This window comes from Moschus berezovskii, chromosome 24 (genome assembly GCF_049115385.1).
Source record: "Moschus berezovskii isolate FMDL1 chromosome 24, NW_MosBer_1.0, whole genome shotgun sequence".
Lineage (NCBI taxonomy): Eukaryota > Metazoa > Chordata > Mammalia > Artiodactyla > Moschidae > Moschus > Moschus berezovskii.
Genome location: NC_142483.1, coordinates 15,526,340 through 15,550,873, shown reverse-complemented (window position 1 = coordinate 15,550,873; position 24,534 = coordinate 15,526,340). Strand labels below are relative to the sequence as shown.

At 38.7% G+C, this 24,534-nt stretch overlaps 1 protein-coding gene across 1 annotated transcript in view; it reads left to right on the top strand.

Moving 5' to 3' along the window:
* LOC129547943 (ERC protein 2) overlaps positions 1-24,534 on the top strand; it is a 276,497-nt gene that overhangs the window by 48,069 nt on the left and 203,894 nt on the right. Inside the window, exon 4 of the mRNA XM_088831677.1 lies at positions 12,364-12,531. Coding sequence (XP_088687803.1) covers positions 12,364-12,531 — 168 coding nt within the window. The remainder of the gene's footprint in view (positions 1-12,363; positions 12,532-24,534) is intronic.

Sequence of the window (24,534 nt, the reverse complement as noted above, 5' to 3'; positions counted from 1 at the left end):
TTAAGTTCTTTGGGCTTCAATGATAGATTAAAAAGTTCATGGCATATCTCAGTAGGACCAGTGTTTAAACTTTTTATGTTAAGATGCATTTTCATGTTTAAATTTAGTGTGCTTCCTTGAAGGAAAAGTACAATATGAATGATACATGGTGTTTTCTTAAATGTATTTTTTTTGCTAATAGTAAATGTTTTGAAGATGAGCCTTTTAAATGTTAGGAGGTTCTAAGATTGATAGCTTTGCAAATTGGTTTTAAGTATTTTGAATTTATAACTATCATCATGTTGCAAAATAACATTGACTTTGGAATAGCTTGCTTCCTTTTGTAGTAATTCAAAAATATTATGACAGCTATAGTTTTATAGTGAGCATAAAAACCAGTGAGGTAAGTTCAATGAGGTAAGGTTAGTGTTGGAAGTTTTATTAACAAAAACTTTAAGTATTAACACATGAGTTACAATTCCCATGTGTTTTCAGAAATTTGCTGGAACTGAATTAAACATTAAATTTTGAACTTTGGACTAGTCACTTAAAACCACCTAATTTTAGTGTAAGAAGTAGCCAAAAGATTGAGTATGAAAACAGGCTTTATAAAGTTGGTTGGATTATTAACCCACATAAGATATGAATTCTTCCATGTAGGTGATATGAAACACTCTTGACCCAGCATTGTTTTCTTCAGGTAGGTGGCATATGGGAGTTGGGTATGATTTTTTGACGGGTGGGTAAGACAAAATGCATCTTTACAACCTGAAAATCTCAACTGTGCTATTAACAAGCTGGTGATTGTAACTTAACTTTTATAAGCATAGCTTGTGGTTATGCAATACTAAATATACTTGAATTTTATTTTTTGAATTGAAATTATATGAGAACAGACTTCTAATTTAGAAGAAAGGTATATTGTAAATTATGAAGCAATCTATAATACAGCCATCATTGTTTCTCTTTGTACTATTTAAATATTTTAAAATATAGATTTCCTAACCCCCCACCAGGTCAAATGTTTAAGTTTTAGATTGGTAGATGAAAGCCATCACACAGAAATGGGATTATCTAGTCCTTTTTTCCCTAGTCAGAATCACTCTAGTGTTCAACAGGAGAGTAAATACATGATTGACATGTAATGATTGACATTAGCTGGTGGCCTTGAAAAGCTTAAGGGTGTAATTGATAAGACCAAATCTCTTGTTACTGGTGACTATGATGGGGGAGAGAAAGTGTGAAAGTGAAAGTTGCTCAGTCATGTTCGACTCTTTGTGAACCCGTGGACTATACAGTCCATGGAATTCTCCAGGCCAGAATACTGGAGTGGGTAGCCTTTCCCTTCTCCAGGGAATCTTCCCAACCCAGGGATTGAACACAGGTCTCCCGCATCTCAAGTGGATTCTTTACCACTTGAGCCACAGGGGAAGTCCATGATGGGGGAGAGACCTTGTAATAAAATTAAAGGAACCCTTTTAGGAAAGGGATTTTCTCAATTTTCAATTGTTATAGATATCCTCTCCCTACACGTTCTTGTTGACTTGATCTCAGTGGGTGTAAATACATTTCTATGGTAGTAAATATATCTGTAAATATGCTGAAGATGTCCAAATTAGTCTTCTGAAAGAATGTTATAATTCTTTACACTATATTACATTATAATATAATGTTATTATTACAGGACTGCTCATCCACAAGTAGCTTAGACTGTAGTCCAGGTTCTGTTGTCTCAGGAGCTTCCAATTCATATAGCCATTTACCTTTAAAATGTTTCCCAGCATCTCAAACTACATATACCTAATACTGAACTCTTCTTGATTGTCTACCTCAAGTCTGATTCTCCCCATTCTTTCCCATAATAGGCGGTAATTCCACTGTCTATTCTAGTCAGTAACCCAGGAAACCTTTGAGTCCTTCCATCCATCTACCCATATAAATAGAAACCCTCAGTTCTCCCAGCTGCCTCCCAATTGTTTCACAAAATATGTCTCAAACACAGCCACAAACTCCTTGATGACCACCTCCACCTTAGTTGTAGCAGCCACTGTCTTTCCTCTGGTTGACTGCCTGTCCTTTGCCTCCATTTCCGTCACCCACCCCCAGTGTCTGCTTATAGAACAGCATCAAATTGTCCCATCGCTGGCCAACAAAAAGACTCTGTTTTTCATAGATGCTTTGCATTCTGATTCAATTATATACTTAATGTGTACATTTCTTACTATAGACCTAATGTCAATCATTTCTACAATGAAACTGATTTGTTTTATTTAGAAATGGTTTTAAGAGACAATATTTGGGGTGGACAGCCATTGTTACTGAGATGGTTGCTGTTCTTTAAAGCCTTTTTAATGGACAAAACTAGAAAATAATTAATTTCTTTTTTTTAATTGAAGGATAATCGCTTTACAGAATTTTGTTGTTTTCTGTCAAACCTCAACATGAATCAACCATAGGTATACATATATCCCCTTCCTTTTGAATCTCCCTCCCATCTCCCTCTCCATCCCACTCCTCTAGGTTGATACAGAGCCCCTGTTTGAGTTTCTTGAGCCATATAGCCAGTTCCCGTTGTCTGTCTATTTTACACATGGTGATGTCAGTTTCCGTGTTACTCTCTCCACACATCTCACCCTCTGCTCCCCTCTCCCCACGTCCACAAGTCTGTTCTCTATTTCCGTTTCTCCATTGTTGTCCTGTAAATTAATTCTTCAGTACCATTTTTCTAGATTCCGTGTATATGCATTAGAATATATTTATCTTTCTCTTTCCGATTTACTTCACTTTGTATAATAGGTTCTTGGTTTGTCCACCTCATTAGAACTGACTCAAATGCATTCCTTTTTATGGCTGAGTAATATTCTATTGTGTACATGTACCACAACTTCTTTATCTATTCATCTGTCGATGGACGTCTAGGTTGCTTTCATGTTCTAGCTATTGTAAATAGTGCTGCAGTGAGCAATAGGATACATGTGTCTTTTTCGATTTTGGTTTCCTCAGGGTATATGCCTGGGAGTGGGATTGCTGAGTCATATGGTGGTTTTATTCCTAGTTTTTTTAAGGAATCTCCATACTGCCTTCAATAGTGGCTGTATCAATTTACACTCCCACCAACAGTGCAAGAGCATTCCTTTTTTTGCACATCCTTTCCAGCATTAACTGTGAAAATGATATTTTAAGAACGTTTGGAAAAGGGAGGGGATATATGTATACCTATTGCTGATTCATGTTAAGGTTTGAAAGAAAACAAAAATTTGGAAAACTCAGCAATGGCCACAGGGCTGGAAAAGGTCAGTTTTCATTCCAATCCCAAAGAAAGGCAATGCCAAAGAATGCTCAAACTACCACACAATTGCGCTCATCTCACATGCTAGGAAAGTGATGCTCAAAATTCTCTAAACCAGGTTTCAGCAATATGTGAACCATGAACCTGGTTTTAGAAAAGACAGAGGAATCAGAGATCAAATTGCCAACATCTGTTGCATCATTGAAAAAGCAAGAGACTTCCAGAAATACATCTATTTCTGCTTTATTGACTATGCCAAAGCCTTTGACTGTGTGGATCACAACAAACTGTAGAAAATTCTTCAAGAGATGGGAATACCAGACCGCCTGACCTATCTCTTGAGAAACCTATATGCAGGTCAGGAAGCAACAGTTAGAACTGGACATGGAACAACAGACTGGTTCCAAATTGGGAAAGGAGTACGTCAAGGCTGTATATTGCCACCCTGCTTATTTAACTTATATGCAGACTGAAACTCCAATACTTTGGCCACCTCATGCGACAAGTTGACTCACTGGAAAAGACTCTTATGCTGGGAAGGATTGGGGGCGGGAGGAAAAGGGGATGACAGAGAATGAGATGGCTGGATGGCATCACCGACTCGATGGACATGAGTTTGAGTGAACTTTGGGAGTTGGTGTTGGACAGGGAGGCCTGGCATGCTGTGATTCATGGGGTTGCAAAGAGTCGGACATGACTGAGCGACTGAACTGAACTGAACTGAGAGTACATCATGAGGAACGCTGGGCTGGAAGAAGCACAAGCTGGAATCAAGATTTCTGGGAGAAATATCAATAACCTCAGATATGCAGATGATACCACCCTTATGGCAGAAAGTGAAGAGGAACTAAAAAGCCTCTTGATGAAAGTGAAAGAGGAGAGTGAAAAAGTTGGCTTGAAGCTCAACATTCAGAAAACAAAGATTATGGCATCTGGTCCCATCACTTCATGGGAAATGGATGGACAAACAGTGGAAACAGTGTCAGACTTTATTATTTTGGGCTCCAAAATCACTGCAGATGGTGACTGTAGCCATGAAATTAAAAGACTCTTACTCCTTGGCAGGAAAGTTATGACCAACCTAGACAGCATATTAAAAAGCAGAGACATTACTTTGCCAACAAAGTCCGTCTAGTCAAGGCTATGGTTTTTCCCGTGGTCATGTATGGATGTGAGAGTGGACTATAAAGAAAGCTGAAAGCGGAAAAATTGTTGCTTTTGAACTGTGGTGTTGGAGAAGACTCTTAAGAGTCCCTTGGACTGCAGGGAGATTCAACCATAAAGGAAATCAGTCCTGAATATTCATTGGATTATTGGACTGATGCTGAAGATGAAACTCCAATATTTTGGCCACCTGATGGGAAGAGCTGACTTATTTGAAAAGACCCTGATGCTGGGAAAGATTGAAGTCACGAGGAGAAGGGGATGACAGAGGATGAAATGGCTGGATTGCATCACCGACTCAATGGACATGGGTTTGGGTAAACTCTGGGAGTTGGTGATGGACAGAGAGGCCTGGCATGCAGCAACCATGGGGTCACAATGAGTCAGACACGACTGAGTGACTGAACTGAACTGAATATTTTAAGAAAGAAAACATGCCATGTGTTCATGCTTTTTAGTATTATAAGGCTGTTTTTAGTATTTCAGTGCTTCTTTTTAAAGACTTAAATTTATTAAAATCCAAAATTAACTTTAAAGCAGAGGAGCATGTGTAAAGAACAACTTATTTAAAGATCAATAAAGACTATTTAGTGTTAAAAGATTGGATAATATAGAGTAGTCATCAGTTAAATAAACCATTTTAATGAATATCAAAGTATCAGTCCAAGTCTAAGTTATAATAGCTGATAAACATTTGCTGAATCATAAATTTATTTTGTGTATACACAAACACACAAAGAACATTTTCACCAATAAGCACAGATATCCACAAATTAGCTTTTTGTTATCCAGTTTTTTACAAGGCTTTTATATAAGTTGTTAGATTTTTGTATTTGTATTACTTTCCTCTTATGCTAAAAATCATGTTTTCTAATGATATTTATATAATATTTAATTATATAATACTTTTTTGCTATACCTCACCTCCTATTTCACAAATACCTGGTTCAACAAGTCATGACCTGCCAGTCTTGTTAAAATGACTAGGACAATTCCTGCCCCAAAATCAATTCTTTGTATTTGTTGAATGAATGAATCAGTAATTTTAGTTACTGGAAATAAAGAGAGTACGTACAGAGAAGAGAAATCTGAAATCAAAATAGATGAAGGCAAAGAGTAGAAAGACATGACCTAAGTATAGAGTAAGAGATAAACACACCCTCATCTTAGCTTTTTTTATTTTTCCTTCTTGTTTTAGCTGTGCTGGGACTTCATTGCTGCAAGGGCTTTTCTCCAGTTGCAGTGAGCAGGGGCTACATTCTAGTTGTAGTGTGCAGATTTCTCATTATGGTGGCTTCTCTTGTTGTGAAGCATGGGCTCTAGGCATGTGGGTTCAGTAGTTTGGCACATGGGTTCAGTAGTTAAGGCTCCCAGACTCTAGAGCACAGGCTTAGTAGTTGTGATCCACAGGCTTAGTTGCTCTGTGGCATGTGGTATCTTCCCAGACCAGGGATCGAACCCTTGTCTCTTGCATTGGCAGGTGGATTCTTTACTACTCAGCCACTTGGGAAGCCACTGTATAGCTACTTCGTGATGGTGCAATTGCTGAAGGTCTTTTTGTTTGTTTGTTTGAAGGCAACTTTTGCTATAATTAGAGATTTGTATGAAAGAGCTTTAAAAAAGCAATGATTATTCTGAATGTTTCTTTTCAGCGAGACTGCAGAAATATTGTACTAACTAAATCACCAATCGGTTAGGTAGTTCTCTTTGGTAGAGATCAGTAACCTCTGATGATTAAAGAGAAGATTCCTGCCCATGACCTCATCTCCAGGTAGTATATCAGTCATACAGCCTTTCTGAGCGCTCCTTGAAGTTTCAACTCTCTGTTCTTTTGAGATCATAAAAGGTTCATGTGAGGCCAGTGGGACACTATTTCCTGTGGCATGGCTCAGTCAGCCATGTTTGCTGTTGGTCCAGAATCCTCCCTGTAGTGTTTCTCCATAGGGGAGATAAAAGTGTAAGGATTGATACTTTTGACTTTATTAGAATCATAGACCTACATGGTCCACTATTGTGACCATGAGCCATATGAGGCTATTGAACACCTGAAACGTCACTAGTTCTAATTGAAATATGCTGAAAGTGAAAAGTAGATGCTGAATTTTGAAGACAATACCAAAATGTAAAATATATTATTTTAAAATGTTTATTACATGTTAAAAAGTAATATTTTTGATATAGTGGATTACATTAAATATACTCTTAATATTACTTTTACATGTTTCTTCTTTTTAAACTTGGCTGCTAAAAAATTAAAAATTACATATGTGGCTAAAAAATTAAAAATTACATATGTGGCTTACATATGTGGCTTCATTGGACACACCACTTTCAGTCTTTTTTCTGCAAGGGTGGAAGTATCTGTGCAACATTTCTAGCCAATGCATACAACTTGAACACTACCCATTTCATCAAGGAAAAGTCAGTCCTCACACCAATTATGTTAATTGACCAAATTTCAGATACTCATCAAATATAAAGAATATTGAGCCACTTTTGGTAGTTGACTCTGGCATGTCAGCTTTTAACTGAAATCTTTCATAGCTAATTAGCTACCCCTGGAGAATTTATCGCAGTTGGGAAATACACCCATTGACCCAGCCACCCAGACACCCCTCCACACAGACACACATATCATACCATGTATGCAGAAATATTTTAAAGTAAATGACAGACAGTACAACACTCTGGTACATGTTAGAGCACAAAACCTTACTTGCTGGTTCTCCACTTTTCCTGAGGGCTGTTGATTAGCAACCTTTATTGCATTCCAGCAGTATATAAATCACTGGGTTACAGGCTGTGGAAAACAGAATAATAAAATATAATAACAATAGCAAAAATTTATTGAGTGTTTCTAGGTGCCAGGCACTGTGCTAAGTGCATTACATGTGTTATTTAATTTAATCTTTAACGCAATTTGATGAAGGTGGTACTCTTATTATCCTCATTTTGCTTATGCCACCTTTGATTTATTCTTGACGTTTGGAAGGCTGGTGAGTAAGTCCATGGCCATTGCCATGAGTTGCTTGAACACATATATTTGCAGTGTAGAGACTTCGCAAAACAGAATTGTCCACTTGAAACACTTGTTGAAAGGAAGAGACGTTCAAACCAGTGTGCTATAGGAGACTGTTCCTCTTTGATCTCTTTTTCTCTTCTCCCCAGGGTCTTGATCTTTAACCTCTGTGTTTACTCCCTAGGATTCTGCTACTTCTTCTTTTCAGCTCTGTCCTTGGCTCTCTGTCAACTATCTCCCTCCACCCCAACCCCCGCCACACTTCTTTGAAATTGGAATGAACAGATAGAGGAAAGTAGATTTTGAGGTCTTACACATTGAAGGAGTAGAGGAAGAACAGTGACCCAGTTTCATGTAGGTTTATGGCCATCTCTAAGACAAACAAACATTTCTAATTTTAAGGTACCCACTTTTTAATAAAACCAGGGGACATTATAGTAATTGAGTAGTTTAACGCATCATACTGTTGGGGGGCAGGGAGTTAAGGGTGATCCTGCTTCTTGAGGATCCAGCTATATGGAGGTTCTGCCATCTTGTAGCTCCACCATGTGGAAAATGTATCCTTCAGAGTCTCGAGGAAGGGGAGGGGTGTCAGGGAGGTGTAGATAGGAAGTGATGTATGATGCTTCTGCTTACATTTCATGAATGGCTCCATTTCCCCACAAGGGGGCTGGAAAGAGAGATTGATCCAGTGTTCAGGAAGGAAAGGCAAATTGGATTTGAGTGAGAACTAGTGGTTACTACCACAGCGACTTCTAGATTTTAGATTATTTTCAGTGTTTTTGTCTTTGGAAGCATACTTCCATACATTATGCATACTTCAACTTTGAATCTGTCTCCCCATTTGAAAGATTGCAAGTTGAATCAAATTCAAATATACCGTTAACCCAAGTCTACTATTAGGAAAAACAAACAAACGACACTTTAAATGTGAAATAAAACTGTATTGGGAGCTTTTGTGTATGTTCCAGTTTCATTTTCTTCTAAAGTTGTTCTTTGTGATAGCATGTTTATTCAATGCCTGAAGTGTTGTCAAGTAAGTAGTATTTAATCTGTGAAATTTTTCAAGTGGCCCCTTTTTCTCTCTCAAGTGTTTTTTTTTTTTTTTCTTTCTCTCAAGTGTTGCTGTAGTCATTTTAGGATGGAAATGAACCATTTGATTTTTAAAAATTATTTATGGCATATCAAGTAGCACTTAGTGTTTTGTCACAACATTGAAACTGTTTCTGAAGGCCTGTGTAAAATATGGCAGAAAGGTCAGGAAGCTTATGTAAAGAACTTCTAGAAACATACCTCACCATTGGAACTGGTTATAATTCCTGGGTGCTGACATGAAGATTAATAATGTTTAACTCTGATTTTGGCAATTTTTGCCAATTTCATTGCCATGGTCATTTTCTTTCAAGTTATTACCTGGAACTGAAGTGATAACAAATGCTTCATGCTTTGTACTGCCAGGTAAAAGGTTAAATTTTCATATGTTACATGCTTTTAAATATACACACACATGCACCCACATACAGACACAAATATACACACAACTGGATCGGAAGGAAATGAGTAATTCTCCTAAAATGAAAAGATCGTCTTAGTTTTAACATTAGGTGACTAGTTCCCTTGCGGTTAAATAATATGTAAAAACTGGGAATTCAACCTATGGGTCTTTGTGCACTGACAATATCACGCAGTTCTAATTTTCTTTTGTTTTTCTGGGAAATGATGGTGCTCTTTGCTTTGCCAAGTTTTATTATTGAGTCAACTGCCAAAGTTTAAGAGAGAGAGTCAAGGGCCCTTAAAATTATTTGGTGTTGAGTGAAGAGGTAGAGAAAGGTATTTCATATTCCCAAACATTTTAACTTTTATGTCTCTACCTGATGTTGGAATATAATCTAAACTTGTAGGCTTTTCTGATTCTTTTTAAAAATGAAGTATACTATCGAGTGAAGTTCAAATATTAGTGAAGGGAATTTTAATCCTACTCACTGATACTCAGTTTGGAGCTACATATTCTAATTTTTAATAGATTATCTTCTTTCTGGCCTGATTCCTGTGTTTAAACTTCTGTGCATCAGAAGGTCTGTGCGCCTGCTTGTGGTTTTGCACCATCTGGAAGTTAAAATTTGACTTTAGAAATGATGTCATGCTTGCTTACTGCAAACTGGGCTAATGTTGGTTGAGAATTGGATGTAGTACAGGTCAACATTTTGTCTTTAAAAAAAACCCAAAAAACCCTAAGCTTCATTTCTTGATTCTAGGAGGCTGTGTAAAGCTGAAGAGATAGAGTGAAGGTGATTGAAGGCCACAATTCAAATTCCTTTGAAGCTAAGTACATGCTGTCAGGTGCATGGAAAATAAACTCACAAACAGAAGACCTTGGCTGGCACAGACTCCCTCCTGCCATGTAGAGTTTGGGTGTTGCCAGTAGTGTGTTGATCATGAGCAACTTTGCTCTCTGTTTTGTTCCTGGAGAAATAGTCTCACTTTAAGTCTTACTTAATAGTCCTTACAAAAGCTTGGGTTGCTTTTCAATCTCTTATGGACTTAGTAAGATGGAGCATGACATTGAAAGATCACACATAAGGCACTACATATGTTAAGCTTACTATTGATCAATTAGAGAGTCTCTTCTGAAACTTTCTCTAGCATCACTCACTATCTCCCAGGTTGTAATTTATTTATATCATGGATTTGGATTGGGTGTTTCTTTTGTCCAAATAAAGACTACCATCTTTGATAGGTAGAATATGGGGCTAATGGGACCACAGTTTTCTTCTCCAATTTTCACAGAGTCCTAGTCAGCCTATGTGCAGATCCCTAAAATTGAATGTGTAACCCTTTCTAACCACTGCTGTAACCTGCAGTGATCAACATGTTTTGCCAATTTCAAAGGAACCCACTAAATGCTACCCTTTTATGTATAAACTAAAAATCACATTTTTTTCACCAGATCAGAAGAAAACTCAAAGATAAGTATTGATGTTATTCCAAGTTGGTAGATGAAGATAACTTTTTACATAGAGCCCTTGAGAGTCTGGAATGTTTAAGCTTTAGTGCAACTGGCATGAGTTTTTCATTTAGGAAAGGGGAGGTCACCAGGATATGAATTTCCCCTTCACCTCTGTCCCTCGGTCTCAATAGCCATTATGTGAGAAGAGGCAGAGCTATCAGATGTTTGCAGACTCAGCAGTTCTCAGCTTCTGAAACCACAGAGTGTCCATCCTCTCTCATAATGCAGTCAGAGTCATTCAGCCAGTGGGGCTTCCAGCACTTGTCATCACCTCTGCCCTTGCTGGGATCTCCCAGCTTCATCTTGCTGTCTGGGACAGAAACTAGAAAACCTCTCTGCTTACCTACCTCCCCCATCACCTTTGACATTTAAAAACTCTACTTTGACCTTCTTTTCTTCAACAGGGGTAAGAAAAGGAGATTCTTCCCTGATAACATTTTTATTTCTAGTATTCTCCTGCCCTGATGTGTTCTACCTAGGACTGATTGTTGTCTTTAAAATCATAAAATGCCAGGCACTTAGAGATAGTCAGTCCTTACCTCTTTGTTTTATAAGTGAAGCAACTGAGGCTGAAGACTTGGTGTGGGTAAGTGAGTTATTTGTCCTCATCCTCACAGGTAGAAGTAGCACTGGTCACTCAGTGGTGTCTGACTCTTTGTGACCCTATGGACTATAGCCTGCCAGGCTGCCCTACCCATGGGATTCTCCAGGCAAGAACACTGGAGTGGGTTGCCATTCCCTTTTCGAGGGAATCTTCCTGACCCAGGGATAGAATCCAGGTCTCCAGCTTTGTAGGCAGATTCTTTACTGTCTGAACCACCAGGGAAGCCCAGATAGAAACAGAACCTAAAACCTAAGTGTCTTCTTTCCCTTGTTCCAAATCGCCGTTGACTCTTTGTCCTTATAATATTTATATACCTACTTATTTTGGCTTATTACAATATTCCTGCTCCTTTTTTAAAAAATAACTTTTTGTCTGTGTTCATCTAAACTTCACTTGCAAATAGTATAATGAGCAAATATTTCAACAAGATATGCTATGAGATGCAGCAGTCCCCAACTTACCCCTGTCCTATTCTTCTTCCTCAAGATCACCTCTTTAAACTCTTTATGCCTGGTTATTTTGATATCTCTCAATAACATGATTAATTGCTTCCTTGTGTTGATGTTGCTTCTATCTATCCAATCCCCAGTGTGGAAAGTGACGATTAGAGTCGTCTAGACCCAGTGTCCTGCGTCACCCACGTAAACATTTTTTGCATATGATCTTTGGAATGTTAACATTAAAAAAAAAGTTTATGTTCCCCCATTCTATTACCAACATTTGAAAAGCGGAAATTATAGAAATCTAGATTTTTTCTTTAGCGTTTGTAAAGCAGTCTTTCATGAAGCTGTGGAATAGGTGTCATCCACAGCATTTTCTTCCTCTAACAGCATTTACTTCATCTTGGCCACACGTCTTTTTCTAATTTAGGAGTGTTCCTCTATTGCCAGTCTTATTCTCCCAGATGTCTGTGGCATGGCTCATTGTGTTCTCTCTATTCCTGGAGGATGCTACATGACATGAATAATGTTGCACCCTCCCTGGCCTCTCAAAGATACAGAAAATTCATGTGCTTTGTTTCCCAACTTTTGACTTCACAACATAAGATGACTTTATAACGTCTTATTTCATATAAACCTTATAATTAAAATATATATATATCACTGATCAGGTACACATACAGCAGGATTTTAAGGTAGATGTAGCCTTTAAAACACATAGCCTGGAGTTGCCCATGAGCAGTATTTGATTGCACTGCTCAGAAGGTGTACTGCTGCCCCAACCACCTCCCAGGGCAGGATTGGTAGTTACTGATGACCTCTCTGTAAAACTGCAACCTTTTTTCTTTTTCCTGATTTCAGGTAGATGCACTGAGATTACGGCTAGAAGAGAAAGAATCTTTTCTCAATAAAAAAACGAAACAGCTGCAGGACCTCACAGAAGAGAAGGGGACACTGGCTGGAGAGATCCGAGACATGAAGGATATGTTAGAAGTGAAGGAAAGGAAAATCAATGTTCTTCAGAAAAAGGTGAATATCTGACGTAAGCACTTCAGATTGAGAATTGGTATCATCCATGCTTTGTCATTTCAGAGAAACTTTTGAGTGTGTGGGAAAGGAGAAATTATTGTTCAAGAATTTTAGATTAGTGAGTGTAAACTTTAAACGTACTGATATTTAACTTACTGGTGATTGTATCATGTCAGTTTTAGCACAGCTTGATGAATTTACTTATTTGATCACCTGGAAACGAAATAGTAATTTTTTTTTTCATTTACTAGCTTAAATACAGAGATAGTTGTACAAATTTAGATATAAATCTAAAATTTATCATTAATTTTTCCTTTTCTTTACTGAGAATTGAACCGTCAATGTGTTTTGTGGGTTTTAAAGGTATTTGGGGTGCATTTTGTATTTACATAAACTTTAGTAGCTCCTGTCCTGTCAGACTCATGCAGATCTTAGTGGGTATGAAGTAATATTTACACCCATTACTTTATTGGAGCCAGTGAGACAATGTGTAATAAGTTGTAATACAGTGACTTAACACAGAAGATACTGGATGTGGCTAGGGCTCTTCTTTCTTTCATTTTCTCCACAGAAGGGGATCCAGATTTGGGGACAACACCCAGATTTTTCTTTTGAAGATTTCCTGTTTGCTACTGTGTACAGTTTTGGTGGGATCAAAGGGTGCCCTGCCTTCCCCAGAGAAAAGGGTAGGCAAGAAGAGAAACTAATACCAGCTCTTTTAAGAGAAAGAAGCTGTTGGGAAACACATAGGGCTCTCAGATTAACAGGCAGCAGCATGGAATCTGAGCAGAAACCAGTGTGGAGAAGCAGGAGCTGGTGGGCCAGGGCACCGCCATAGACAGTCATGTCACCAGGCAGCTTCAGACAAATGGGATCTAACTGGCCCTTCTCCTGGTGACATTTGCTACCATCACCTCTCACCTTATTTGCATCGACAGCACCCTAGCTGTTTTTCCTGCTTCAACCCTTACTTTTCCTACTGGGTGTTCTTAACATACAAACTGGAGTAATTCTTTTAAAACAGAAAACTGTTCGTATCACACTGTGACCAAACCTCTCCAGACACAACAAGCTACCTAATTTGTGGGGCCAAGTGCAAGATGAAAATATAAGACCCTTTATTCAGACTTTATTGAGAATTTCAGGATGGTCATAGTGAAGCATTAAACTAAGTACGGGGCCCTTCTGAGTACGGGGGCCCTGTGTACGTACGCAAGTTGCATGCCTGTGAAGCCGTGTCTCCATCCTCAGTGGTTTCCATCTTCACAGGATATTCTCATTAGTTATCTATTTTATACATAGTAGAAAGTATATATCAACCTCCACCACCCAGTTCATCCCAGCCCCCCTCCCTCCTGTCTCCATATGTTTGTTCTCTACATCCGTGTCTTTGTTACTGTTTTTCAAATAAGATCATCTGTACTTTTTTTAGATTCCACATACATGCGTTAAAATATGATATTTGTTTTTCTGACTGACTTCCTTCTGTATTACAGTCTCCAGGTCATCCTCACCTCTATAAATGATGCAGTTTTGCTCCTTTTTGGCTGAGTAATATTCCCTTGTATATATGTACCACATCTACCTTATCCATTCCTCTGTTGTTGGGCATTTAGATTGCTTCCATGTCCTGGCTATTAAATAGTGCTGCTATGAACATTGGGATGCATGTATCTTTTCAAAGTATGATCTTCTCCAAATATATGTTCCAAAGTGAGATTGCTGGATCATATGTTAGCTCTAGTTTTAATTTTTTAAGGAATCTCCATACCATTTTCTATAGTAGCTGTACAAATTTACATTCCCACCAGCAGTGCAAAAGGATTCCCTTTTCTCCATATCCTCTCCAGCATTTATTATTTGTAGATTTTTAAAATTATGGCCAATCTGATAGTGTGAAGTGATACCCCATTTTAGTTTTGATTTGCATTTCTTTAATAATTAGCGTTGTTGAGCATCTTTTTATGTGCTTCTTGGCCATCTGTCTTCTTTGGAGAAATGTCTACTTAGGTCTTCCATCCATTTTTTCATCGCGTTGTCTTTTTTTTTTGATATTAAGCTTCATGAACTGTTTGTATATTTTGGAGGTTGATCCTTTGTCAGTTGCTTCATTTGTAAATATTTTCTTCCATTCTGAGGATTGTCTTCTCATCTTATTTATGGTTTCCTTTGCTGTTCAAAAGCTTTTAAGCTTAATTAAGTCCCGTTTATTAATTTTTGTTTTTTTTTTCTATCACTCTCAAAGGTGGGTCAAAAAATCCTGCTGAGGTTTATGTCAAACAGTGTTCTTCCTATGTTTTCCTCTAAAAGTTTTATACTGTGTGACTTTATATTCAGGTCTATAATCCATTTCAAGTTTTATTTTTAATGTATGTTATTAGGGAGTATTCTAATTTCATTCTCTTGTATGTAGCTCTCCAGTTTTCCCAAGACTTTTTTCTCCATTGTATATTCTTTCCTCCTTTGTCATAGGTTAGATGATCATATGTCTGTGGTTTTATCTCTAGGCTTTCTACATACTTTTTTAAAAATACTGCTTTCAATTATGGTTTATCCTAGGAGACTGGATATAGTTCCCTGTGCTCTACAGTAGGACCTTGTTTTTTTATCCATTCTAAGCTCCCTCATTTTTGAGGAATAAATGGAAGAACTTTACTCAATAAAGATTTTGGGAAGGCATCAATGCAGAAGTGACAAACAGCTTCTTTTGCTGACATGAATATTTTGCAAAATTTTAAACTGCCTCCTCCTGCCCCCTCCACCAGATTTAAAAGTTTGGAATCAGTTTGGAAGTTCTAGAAAAAAGCCAGTTATATATTATGGCTCTTTTGGACAATAGGATAGCAATCCCACTTATTTAAACTGTACCTATGATGGATTTGGAAATATTTCATGTATGTTTGGAGAGGTTGTTTAGCTTAAAGTTTTCAACATAATGATGGGGAAGGAGTACTATTATATCTGCAGTGTAAAAGAGAAATAATATCTACAGAAGTGATGCACACAATTCAAAAACCACTTCAAAATGTGGAAATAATACAGGAGCTGATGAGCTAATGAAAGATTGTCTTTGTGACTGAAGACTTCTAAGAGTTTTGAACACATTCAGCATAATTGGCTGTTTTAGGGCAGGCCCCGATTGGAACAGCATAAGCTTTGGATTAGGGTGTGTTGGAATGGAAGAATAATAAACTTGTGTCAATGTCAGAGGTTCAGTGTTACTTAATATTTCTTTCTCATGGACTCTCTGGCAACCAGCACTGTGTTTTGATGCCAGTAGAACTGGGTATGCTCCTTTCATAGCCATGTTTAACCTGGTGAAGCTAGGCTTGCACCTCATATCTGTCAGCTTTGCCTTCAAAGCCCTGGGTCTCAGAAGTCTTGTGTACTCCGTAAGCCATGTGCACAGGTCACATGTCTGGGCAGCAGGCACAGACATGATGCTCCAAGCCTTTTGTTACTTGAGGAAGGAAGTGAAATTGAATAAACAGAGAGCCCCTAGTGGCATAATATCTCTGATCAAACTTTTGTAGGAAAGCAGAAGTCATCGATAATAGATTCAGTCCTACCATACATGTTTTTGGCTTTACTCAGTAGTTCCAAGAAATAGAATTCTTTTCAGTCCAGTTCAGTTGCTCAGTCGTGTCCGACTCTTTGCGACCCCATGAATCACAGCAGGCCAGGTCTCCCTTCAGTACAGGTCAAAAAGGTGCATGTACGAAAATGGTGTGGTGTATTATCCCCGTGCAGCTGTGACACTGAAGTCCGAGAAGCAGCATGATTTTCATGCAGCAGCCGTAGCATTCTGCTCCCGTACCTGAATTCAAGCTTCCACTGATGAAGTGCTACCTTTTTGTAGGAAATGTCATAAAACCTTGATGACATTGTACATTTGGAAAGTATATAATGACTAGGATTTTAGGACATGGTAGCATTATTTGAACCAGATCAAATTCATACTGCTGTGTAGCTCCTAGATTCTTGCAGCATAAATTCACTACCCAAGAAAAGTTTTTTTTTTTCTTTTAAGCCATTAAATTGAACAAAAATTCTATCTCCATTTTCATTCTAGGTCTCAGTCTCACAAGCAACGTGAATTTATAAAGCAGAGGTACTTTATTTATTAAGGGTAGAGAAACAGATAGTGATCTCTCTGGACACTAAAATCACTGGCTGCCTACTGAGCTTCATGGATTGCCCTGTGGGTTGGAAAGGGCAGAGAGAGAGAAGTGTATAGTTCGCTCCTGGGAGTGGTGAGTGTGGACCTGCCCACATTAGCAGCTTTATTCTACTTATTTGGAAATATGATGGTGAAAATTCTGTATGACAACAGAGGAAAGAAAGCTATAGGAGTATGGTTATTAGTGTAGTGAGTTGCTTCAGGAAATGTATGTTAAGAAGTTAAACTCAGAAGATGACTATGAAACGTAGAGATTTCCATGTGAGTGTAAAATTGGTGTAAAGTATGGAAGACTTTTTGACTCATTTGAGCTCTTTTTCAGTGTTAAACATTCAGTGTTATAGAGATTTATTGGCAAATCTCTTAGTTTTCTAAACATGTGAAAAATCATATTCATTTTGCATTTACTAGTGTTCTCTACGTGTCAGTCAGTCAGTCACTACTCTAAGTCCTGGAGGTTTAAAGAGAAAAAAGACATTCTCTAGTCTTCAAGAAACTGACAGGCTGGCTGAGGTAGACTTGTATAATGTGGTCTGTTAGTAGAAACAAAGCACTTGATGGATTCAAAGAGCAGAAGTTAGTTCAGGCTACCTTAAGCAAAACAGTATTTACTACAAGAATATCCAGAGCCCCAGTAAATTGCTGGTAGAACCAGATTAGGGATGATTAAGAATCAGGACAACTCTCGGAGACCAAGAGAAAGCAGATAGTGCCTTGACCATGTAACACAGAGTTTCTACTTAAGTGTCTTCTCTGCCACTGGCCACCCTCACACCTTCCCCTCTTTGCCTTCACATCATGCTATTGGCCAAGATTCTAAGTCCTGGGCCAGAGTTCCAAAGTTCACACAAATGCCTCTCATTAGCAGGATCTAACCAGACCCTAGCTAAAAGGAATCTGGGAAATGTGATTCTTAGCTTTACTCCTGCGGAGAAGGCAATGGTAACCCACTCCAGTACTCTTGCCTGGAAAATCCGATGGATGGAGGAACCTGGTAGGCTACAGTCCATGGGGTCGCGAAGAGTCAGACATGACTGAGCAACTTCACTTTCTCTTTTCACTTCCATGCATTGGAGAAGGAAATGGAAACCCACTCCAGTATTCTTGCCTGGAGAATCCCAGGGACCGGGGAGCCTGGTGGGCTGCCATCTATGGGGTCGCACAGAGTCGGACACGACTGATGCAACTTAGCAGCAGCAGCAGCAGCTTTACTCCTGAGCTTTCCACTCAATTTTTGTGTCACTTAGTTTGGGAGGTCTTTGCTGACACTGTAGACTGGGAGAGCTTTTACACCCCCTAGAGAACCTTTTTTTTTTTTTTTACTCACTTTGAAGTTATGCACCCCTGCACCCCTTTAGTGAATGTTGTCTTCCTTCCCAGGGCTAAGCTCCTTGAGTGCCCCAGCCATCATGATCAGGATACCTCCAGCTCCTTGCAAAATTCTTTTCAAGTGATGGTCCTCAATCAATATGCATATGGTGAATAAATTATGTCAGTAAATTCTGAATGAATGAAAATTTGGGAGAAATTGCTTTGAGAGTCACTCCTGGCCCAAGAATATTGTTAGCTATACAAAGAGTCATTTGCCCCAGTGAAATGTCAAACCCACATGTTGTTCCTAGAACAGCATATTCAGTGTAGGCTGCAAGATGGAACTGTCCCTTGAATAGAAAACCACAGGTCAGGAAATAATTGCTGCTTCACCTGCATCTGTTCTATTACTTTGCGAAAGTAAAGATGGATGAAGACTCTGAGTGAGGGAGCTTAGTCACTCTTCCTTAATTTTCCCTTTTAGTAAAAAGAAAATGTTACATTTACAGAAAATACTGTTTTGTTCCACAAAGAAGATGCTTCTTCTTCCATTTCTGACTTCTAACTTACTGGTTTATTAGAGGCATGGCATTTAATGAGAATGATACAGTGAAATTGCTGACTATCAATGGTAATTTCCAATTATGATCATGAAGATGATAATTTTCATAACAGAAGAAAAGTCCACTATTGACTGAATCTTTACTATGTACAAGACACTGTACTCAGGGCTTTGCATCCTTTTAGGTTGAGTCCTTACCAAAAAAAAAAAAAAAAAAAAAAAATTACTGGCATGTAGATACAGTTAAAATCCCTGTTTTTTAAATGAGACACTGGTTTAGTGAGTGACTTGCCCATAGTCACATGGCAAGGAGGTGATAGAGGTATTTTTAACTACCATACTATTCTGGCCTTTTTCTATTTATGATCCTGCCTCCCTCATGAGACAAATGGAATCATTAACTTTTGTAGTCGTTCTTTAGTCACTCAGTTGTGTCCAGCTCTTTTGCGATTCCATGGACTATAAACCACCAGGCTCCTCTGTCCATGAATTTCCCAGGCAAGAATACTAGAGTGGGTTGCCATTTCCTTCTCCAGGGGAACTTCCCAACCCATGGATCAAACCTACATTTCCTGCATTGGCAGGCAGATTCTTTCCACTGAGCCACCAGGGAAGCCCCCTCATTAACTTTTAGGGATTAGCTAAAATATAATTTGAGCAATTTACCTAAAGCTGATACACAAAGATGCCTGTTTTTAACACCAAATTGGCAGAGATGTAGTTACTAAATAATGTAATGAAAAATAGGAAAACAAATTAAAAAATATGACATTAGAACTGGATTTTTTATGATGTGTATTAATCTGTTTTTAGAAAAAAGATAGTAGTGACCTTCAGTTTACATTTATCTTTTCCTCCATGAAACTCTTCATATACCATGAAGCTTTTGGATTGTTTTACAGCTTCCTTTTCAAAGGAGTGAAGCATTTTTGGTCTTATAGTATTTTCACTTTGTTTTCTAGTTTTCTGGCTTTTAAAGGACTGAAATCTTGAAAGATGTTTTGAGACATCTGAGCAGCTTTCCTGGACTAGTCGCAGATGAACTAATGGTTCAGTAGACTCCTCGCCTAGTCCCAAGGGGAGCAATCTGGGAAGCTGTTCCACTTTGTGGTGAGCTGGTCACCTAAGGTCAGACCTCAGTGTAGGCAAGTTTGCTCTATATCTGAAGCCAGGAACTTGGCTGACACTTGGGGTTTGGGGCCACAACCAAGGTGGCTGTGAGTCTAAGGCAGTGGTTCTCAACTGGGCTGTACTTTACAAGCCCCAGCCCTCCAGAGGAACAGTTGGCAACGTCTGGAGTTCTGGTTGCCACAGCTGAAGGATCGCGGCAAGTGTCTGGAGGGGAGAGGCCAGAGGTGCTGCTAAACATCCTACAGTGCACAAGAGACACCCTTCCCCTTGGCCCCTGCTAGAGCAGATTACTATCCAGACCTTTTCTGGCTTACTGGGGCCCTTTTCCTCCTCTGTTTGGACCACCCTTCTCATCTTGGATCACTATGCTCCTTGACTTGGGATAGTAATCCTTGAAGTGAGTTTTACTTAGTATTATGGTCATTTATCTGTAACATTTTTTAGCTTTTTTCTGGCATGATTATAGGAAGTTAACAGAGGTGAACATCTTGGGTGTGTGTGTATGTGTGTGTGATTCAACTATTAATATTACTTTCTGTTTTATAATTTTCATATATTAATCACATAATATGTAAATCACATGATATGTTTCACATAATCACATATGTTTAAAAGAGTACATTTATAGCACTCTTGAAGTATTAAAATTACTAGAATTATTAAAACTGATCTGACTATTCTGATCAAATCAACTACTTTGGAGAGGGAATGCTGGTTAAGTATATGCAATATATGATAGAAATAAAACATCTGATTTAGATAGAATAGATGTGAGTCACCTATCAGGTATCACCCAGTTTAAATTTCTGTAACTAATGCCAACATTTCAGTCATTTGGAAAAGATCATTAAAACTATATTTTTCTGACAAAAAAATGCACTTCATTTGTTCATTGTTGACTGAATGTCAGTTAACCTATGTTGCTTCAATATCTGCAGCTAAAAAAGTATTGTCTAGGTTAGCATTTGTGATTTGCCAGTTTACTTTTGAAACTGCCTTCTTGGGTAAAAAGTATAAGAAAAAGCAAACTTACTGTATTATATGGGCTTCCCAGGTAGCTCAAATGATAAAGAATTTGTCTGCAATGAGGGAGACCCGGGTTTGATTCCTGGGTTGGGAAGATCCCCTGGAGAAGGGCATGGCAACCCAGTATTCCTGCTTGGAGAACTCCATGGATAGAGCAGCCTGGTGGGCTATAGTCCACGGGGTCAAAAGACTCAGACACGACTGAGTGACTAACACACACACACTATATTATATAATAAATTTTCAATGTATGTTCTGTGTTTGGAGGGTAGCAGTATGTTATTGGGTCTAAGCAAAATCATTTTGAAAATTGAAATTTTGAAAAAAAGAAAAGCATTTTGAAGCATCTCAAAAATGACAGAATGATCTCTGTTTGATTCCAAGGCAAACCATTCAATATTACAGTAATCCAAGTCTATGCCCAACCACTAATGCCAAAGAAGCTGAAATTGAATGGTTCTATGATGACCTACAAGACCTTGTAGAACTAACACCAAAAAAAAAAGAAAAAAAAAAGATGTCCTTTTCATCATAGGGGACTGGAATGCAAAAGTAGGAAGTCAAGAGATATCTGGAGTAACAGGCAATCTTGCCTTGGAGTACAAAATGAAGCAGGGAAAAGGGTAACAGAGTTTTGCCAAGAGAACACACTGCTCATAGCAAACACCTTCTTCCAACAACACAAGAGAAGACTCTACACATGGACATCACCAGATGGTCAATACTGAAATCAGATTGATTGTATTCTTTGCAGCCAAAGATGGAGAAACTCTATACAGTGAGGAAAAACAAGACCAGGAGCTGACTGTGGCTCAGATCATGAACTCCTTATTGCCAAATTCAGACTTAAATTGAAGAAAGCAGGGAAAACCACTAGACCATTCAGGTATAATCTAAATCAAATCTCTTATGATTATACAGTAGAAGTGACAAATAGATTCAAGCAATTAGATCTGATAGACCGAGTACCTGAAGAAGTATGGATGGAGATTTGTGACACTGTACCATCCCCAAGAAAAAGAAATGCAAAAAGACAAAATGATTGTCTGAGGAGGCCTTATATATAGCTAAGAAAAGAAGAGAAGTGAAATGCGAAGGAGAAAAGGAAAAAAATATCCATCTGAATTCAGAGTTCCAAAGAAGAGCAAGGAAATAAGAAAGCCTTCCTAAGTGATCAATACACAGAAATACAGAAAAACAATAATTGGGAAAGACTAGAGATCTCTTCAAGAAAATTAGAGATACCAAGGGAATATTTCATGCAAAGATGGGCACAATAAAGGATAGAAATGGTATGGACCTAACAGAAGCAGAAGATATTAAGAAGAGGTGGCAAGAATACACAGAAGAACTATAAAAAAAAAGATCTTAATGACCAAGATAATGACCACAATGCTGTGATCACTCATCTAGAGGCAGACATCCTGGAATGTGAAATCAAGTGGGCCTTAGAAAGCATCACTATGAACAAAGCTAGTGGAGGTGATGAAATTCCAGCTGAGCTATTTCAAATCCTAAAAGGTGATGCTGTGAGAGTGCTGCACTCAATATACCAGCAAATTTGGAACACTCAGCAGTGACCACAGAACCAGGAAAGGTCAGTTTTCATTCCAATCCCAAAGAAAGGCAATGCCACAGAATGTTCAAACTACTGCACAGTTGCACTAATCTCACACACTAGCAAAGTAATGCTCAAAATTCTCCAAGCCAGCTTCAACAGTATGTGAACTGAGAACTTCCAGCTGGTTTTAGAAAAGGCAGAGGAACCAGAAATCAAATTGCCAACATCCATTGGATCATCGAAGAAGCAAGAGAATTCCAGAAAACCACCTGCTTTATTGACTATGCCAAAGTCTTTGATTGTGTGGATCACAACAAACTGTGGAAAATTCTTCAAGAGATGGAAATTCCAGACCCCCTGACCTGCCTTCTGAGAAATCTGTATGCAGGTCAAGAAGCAACAGTTAGAACCAAACATGGACAATGGACTGGTCCAAATTGGGAAAAGAGTACATCAAGGCTGTATATTGTCACCCTGCTTACTTAACTTATATGCAGAGTACATCATGCGAAATGCCAGGCTGAATGAAGCACAAGCTGGAATCAGGATTGCTGGAAGAAATATCAATAGCCTCAGATATGCAGATGATACCACCCTTATGGCAGAAAGTGAAGAAGAACTAAAAGAGAAGAGTGAAAAAACTGGCTTAAAACTCAACATGCTAAAAACTAAGATCATAGCATCTGGTCCCATTACTTCATGACAAATAGATGGAGAAACAATGGAAACAGTGACAGACTTTATCTTCTTGGGCTCCAAAATCACTGAAGATGGTGACTGCAGTCATGAAATTAAGACACTTGCTCCTTGGAAGAAAGGCTATGACCAACCTAGATAGCCTATTAAAAAGCAGAGACATTACTTTGCCAACAAAGGTGGGTATAGTCAAAGCAATGGTTTTTCCAGTAATCATGTATGGATGTGAAAGTTGGACCATAAAGAAAGGTGAGCCCCAAAGAATTGATGCTTTTGAACTGTGGTGTTGGAGAAGACTTTTGAGAGTCCCTTGGACAACAAGGAGATCAAACTAGTCAGTCATAAAGGAAGTCAGTCCTGAATATTCATTGGAAGGATTGATGCTGAAGCTCCAATACTTTGGCCACCTGATGCGAAGAACTGACTCATTTTAGAAGACCCTGATGCTGGGAAAGATTGAAGGTGGGAGGAGAAGGGGATGACAGAGGATGAGATGGTTGGATGGCATCAACGACTTGATCTATGTGAGTTTGAGCAAATTCTGGGATTTGGTGAGACAGGGAAGTCTGGTGTGCTGCAGTCCATGGGGTTGCAAAGAGTCGGACACGACTGAGGGACTGAACTGAACTGACTGAAAGGCATTTTACTCTGGCATCATTTAATACATTGTGTCTTTATTATGACATCAGACTGATGTCTGGGATTTTAGGGTAAATTCTACAGAACAAACAAGCGTGCATGTTTGCTGTTCTTATCTGGATTTTCCCAGTGAGCAATCCTCTAGGGAAGAAACAGCTTGATTTTAACCAGCTGATACTATTGATCATTTTATCCCAATGAAATGATTTTTCGAAGGTCACTTTGTATCTCTTGGTTGGAGATGGTGGCTTCCTTGGTTAGTCTTAGTTTCTTGGGGAAGCAGTGAATTCACCATCTGTCTCCATTGTGTATATTGCTTTTCTTCTAAGGGATTTGAAGTTGCCCTTCTCTTAGAGATGACTTGATGAAATTACATTTTATTATCAAAAGAACCAAAGCTAAAAAATTCACCTTCTGGTGGGGGATTGAAGAGATTCGGGGAAGCCTGCTCGTTATTCATGCGTTCATTCAGCATCTATAGGCACTGTACTCAGCTGTATCTTTCTACCCCTTTCCATCTGTTGAACCCAACTGAATATTATTTGACTTTCAAAGACATGTTAAAATGTGTATCTGATGAAGCATGGACAGTCCTGAAGACAGAAAGATATGAGAGAACATAAACATGGAGGAGACTTGATGAACTCTGCTGCTGCTGCTCCTAAGTCACTTCAGTCGTGTCCGACTCTGTGTGACCCCATAGACGGAAGCCCACCAGGCTCCCCCGTCCCTGGGATTCTCCAGGCAAGAACACTGGAGTGGGTTGCCATTTCCTTCTCCAATGTGTGAAAGTGAAAAGTGAAAGTGAAGTCGCTCAGTCGTGTCTGACCCTTAGCGACCCCACGGACTGCAGCCTACCAGGCTCCTCCATCCATGGGATTTTCTAGGCTAGTCCAA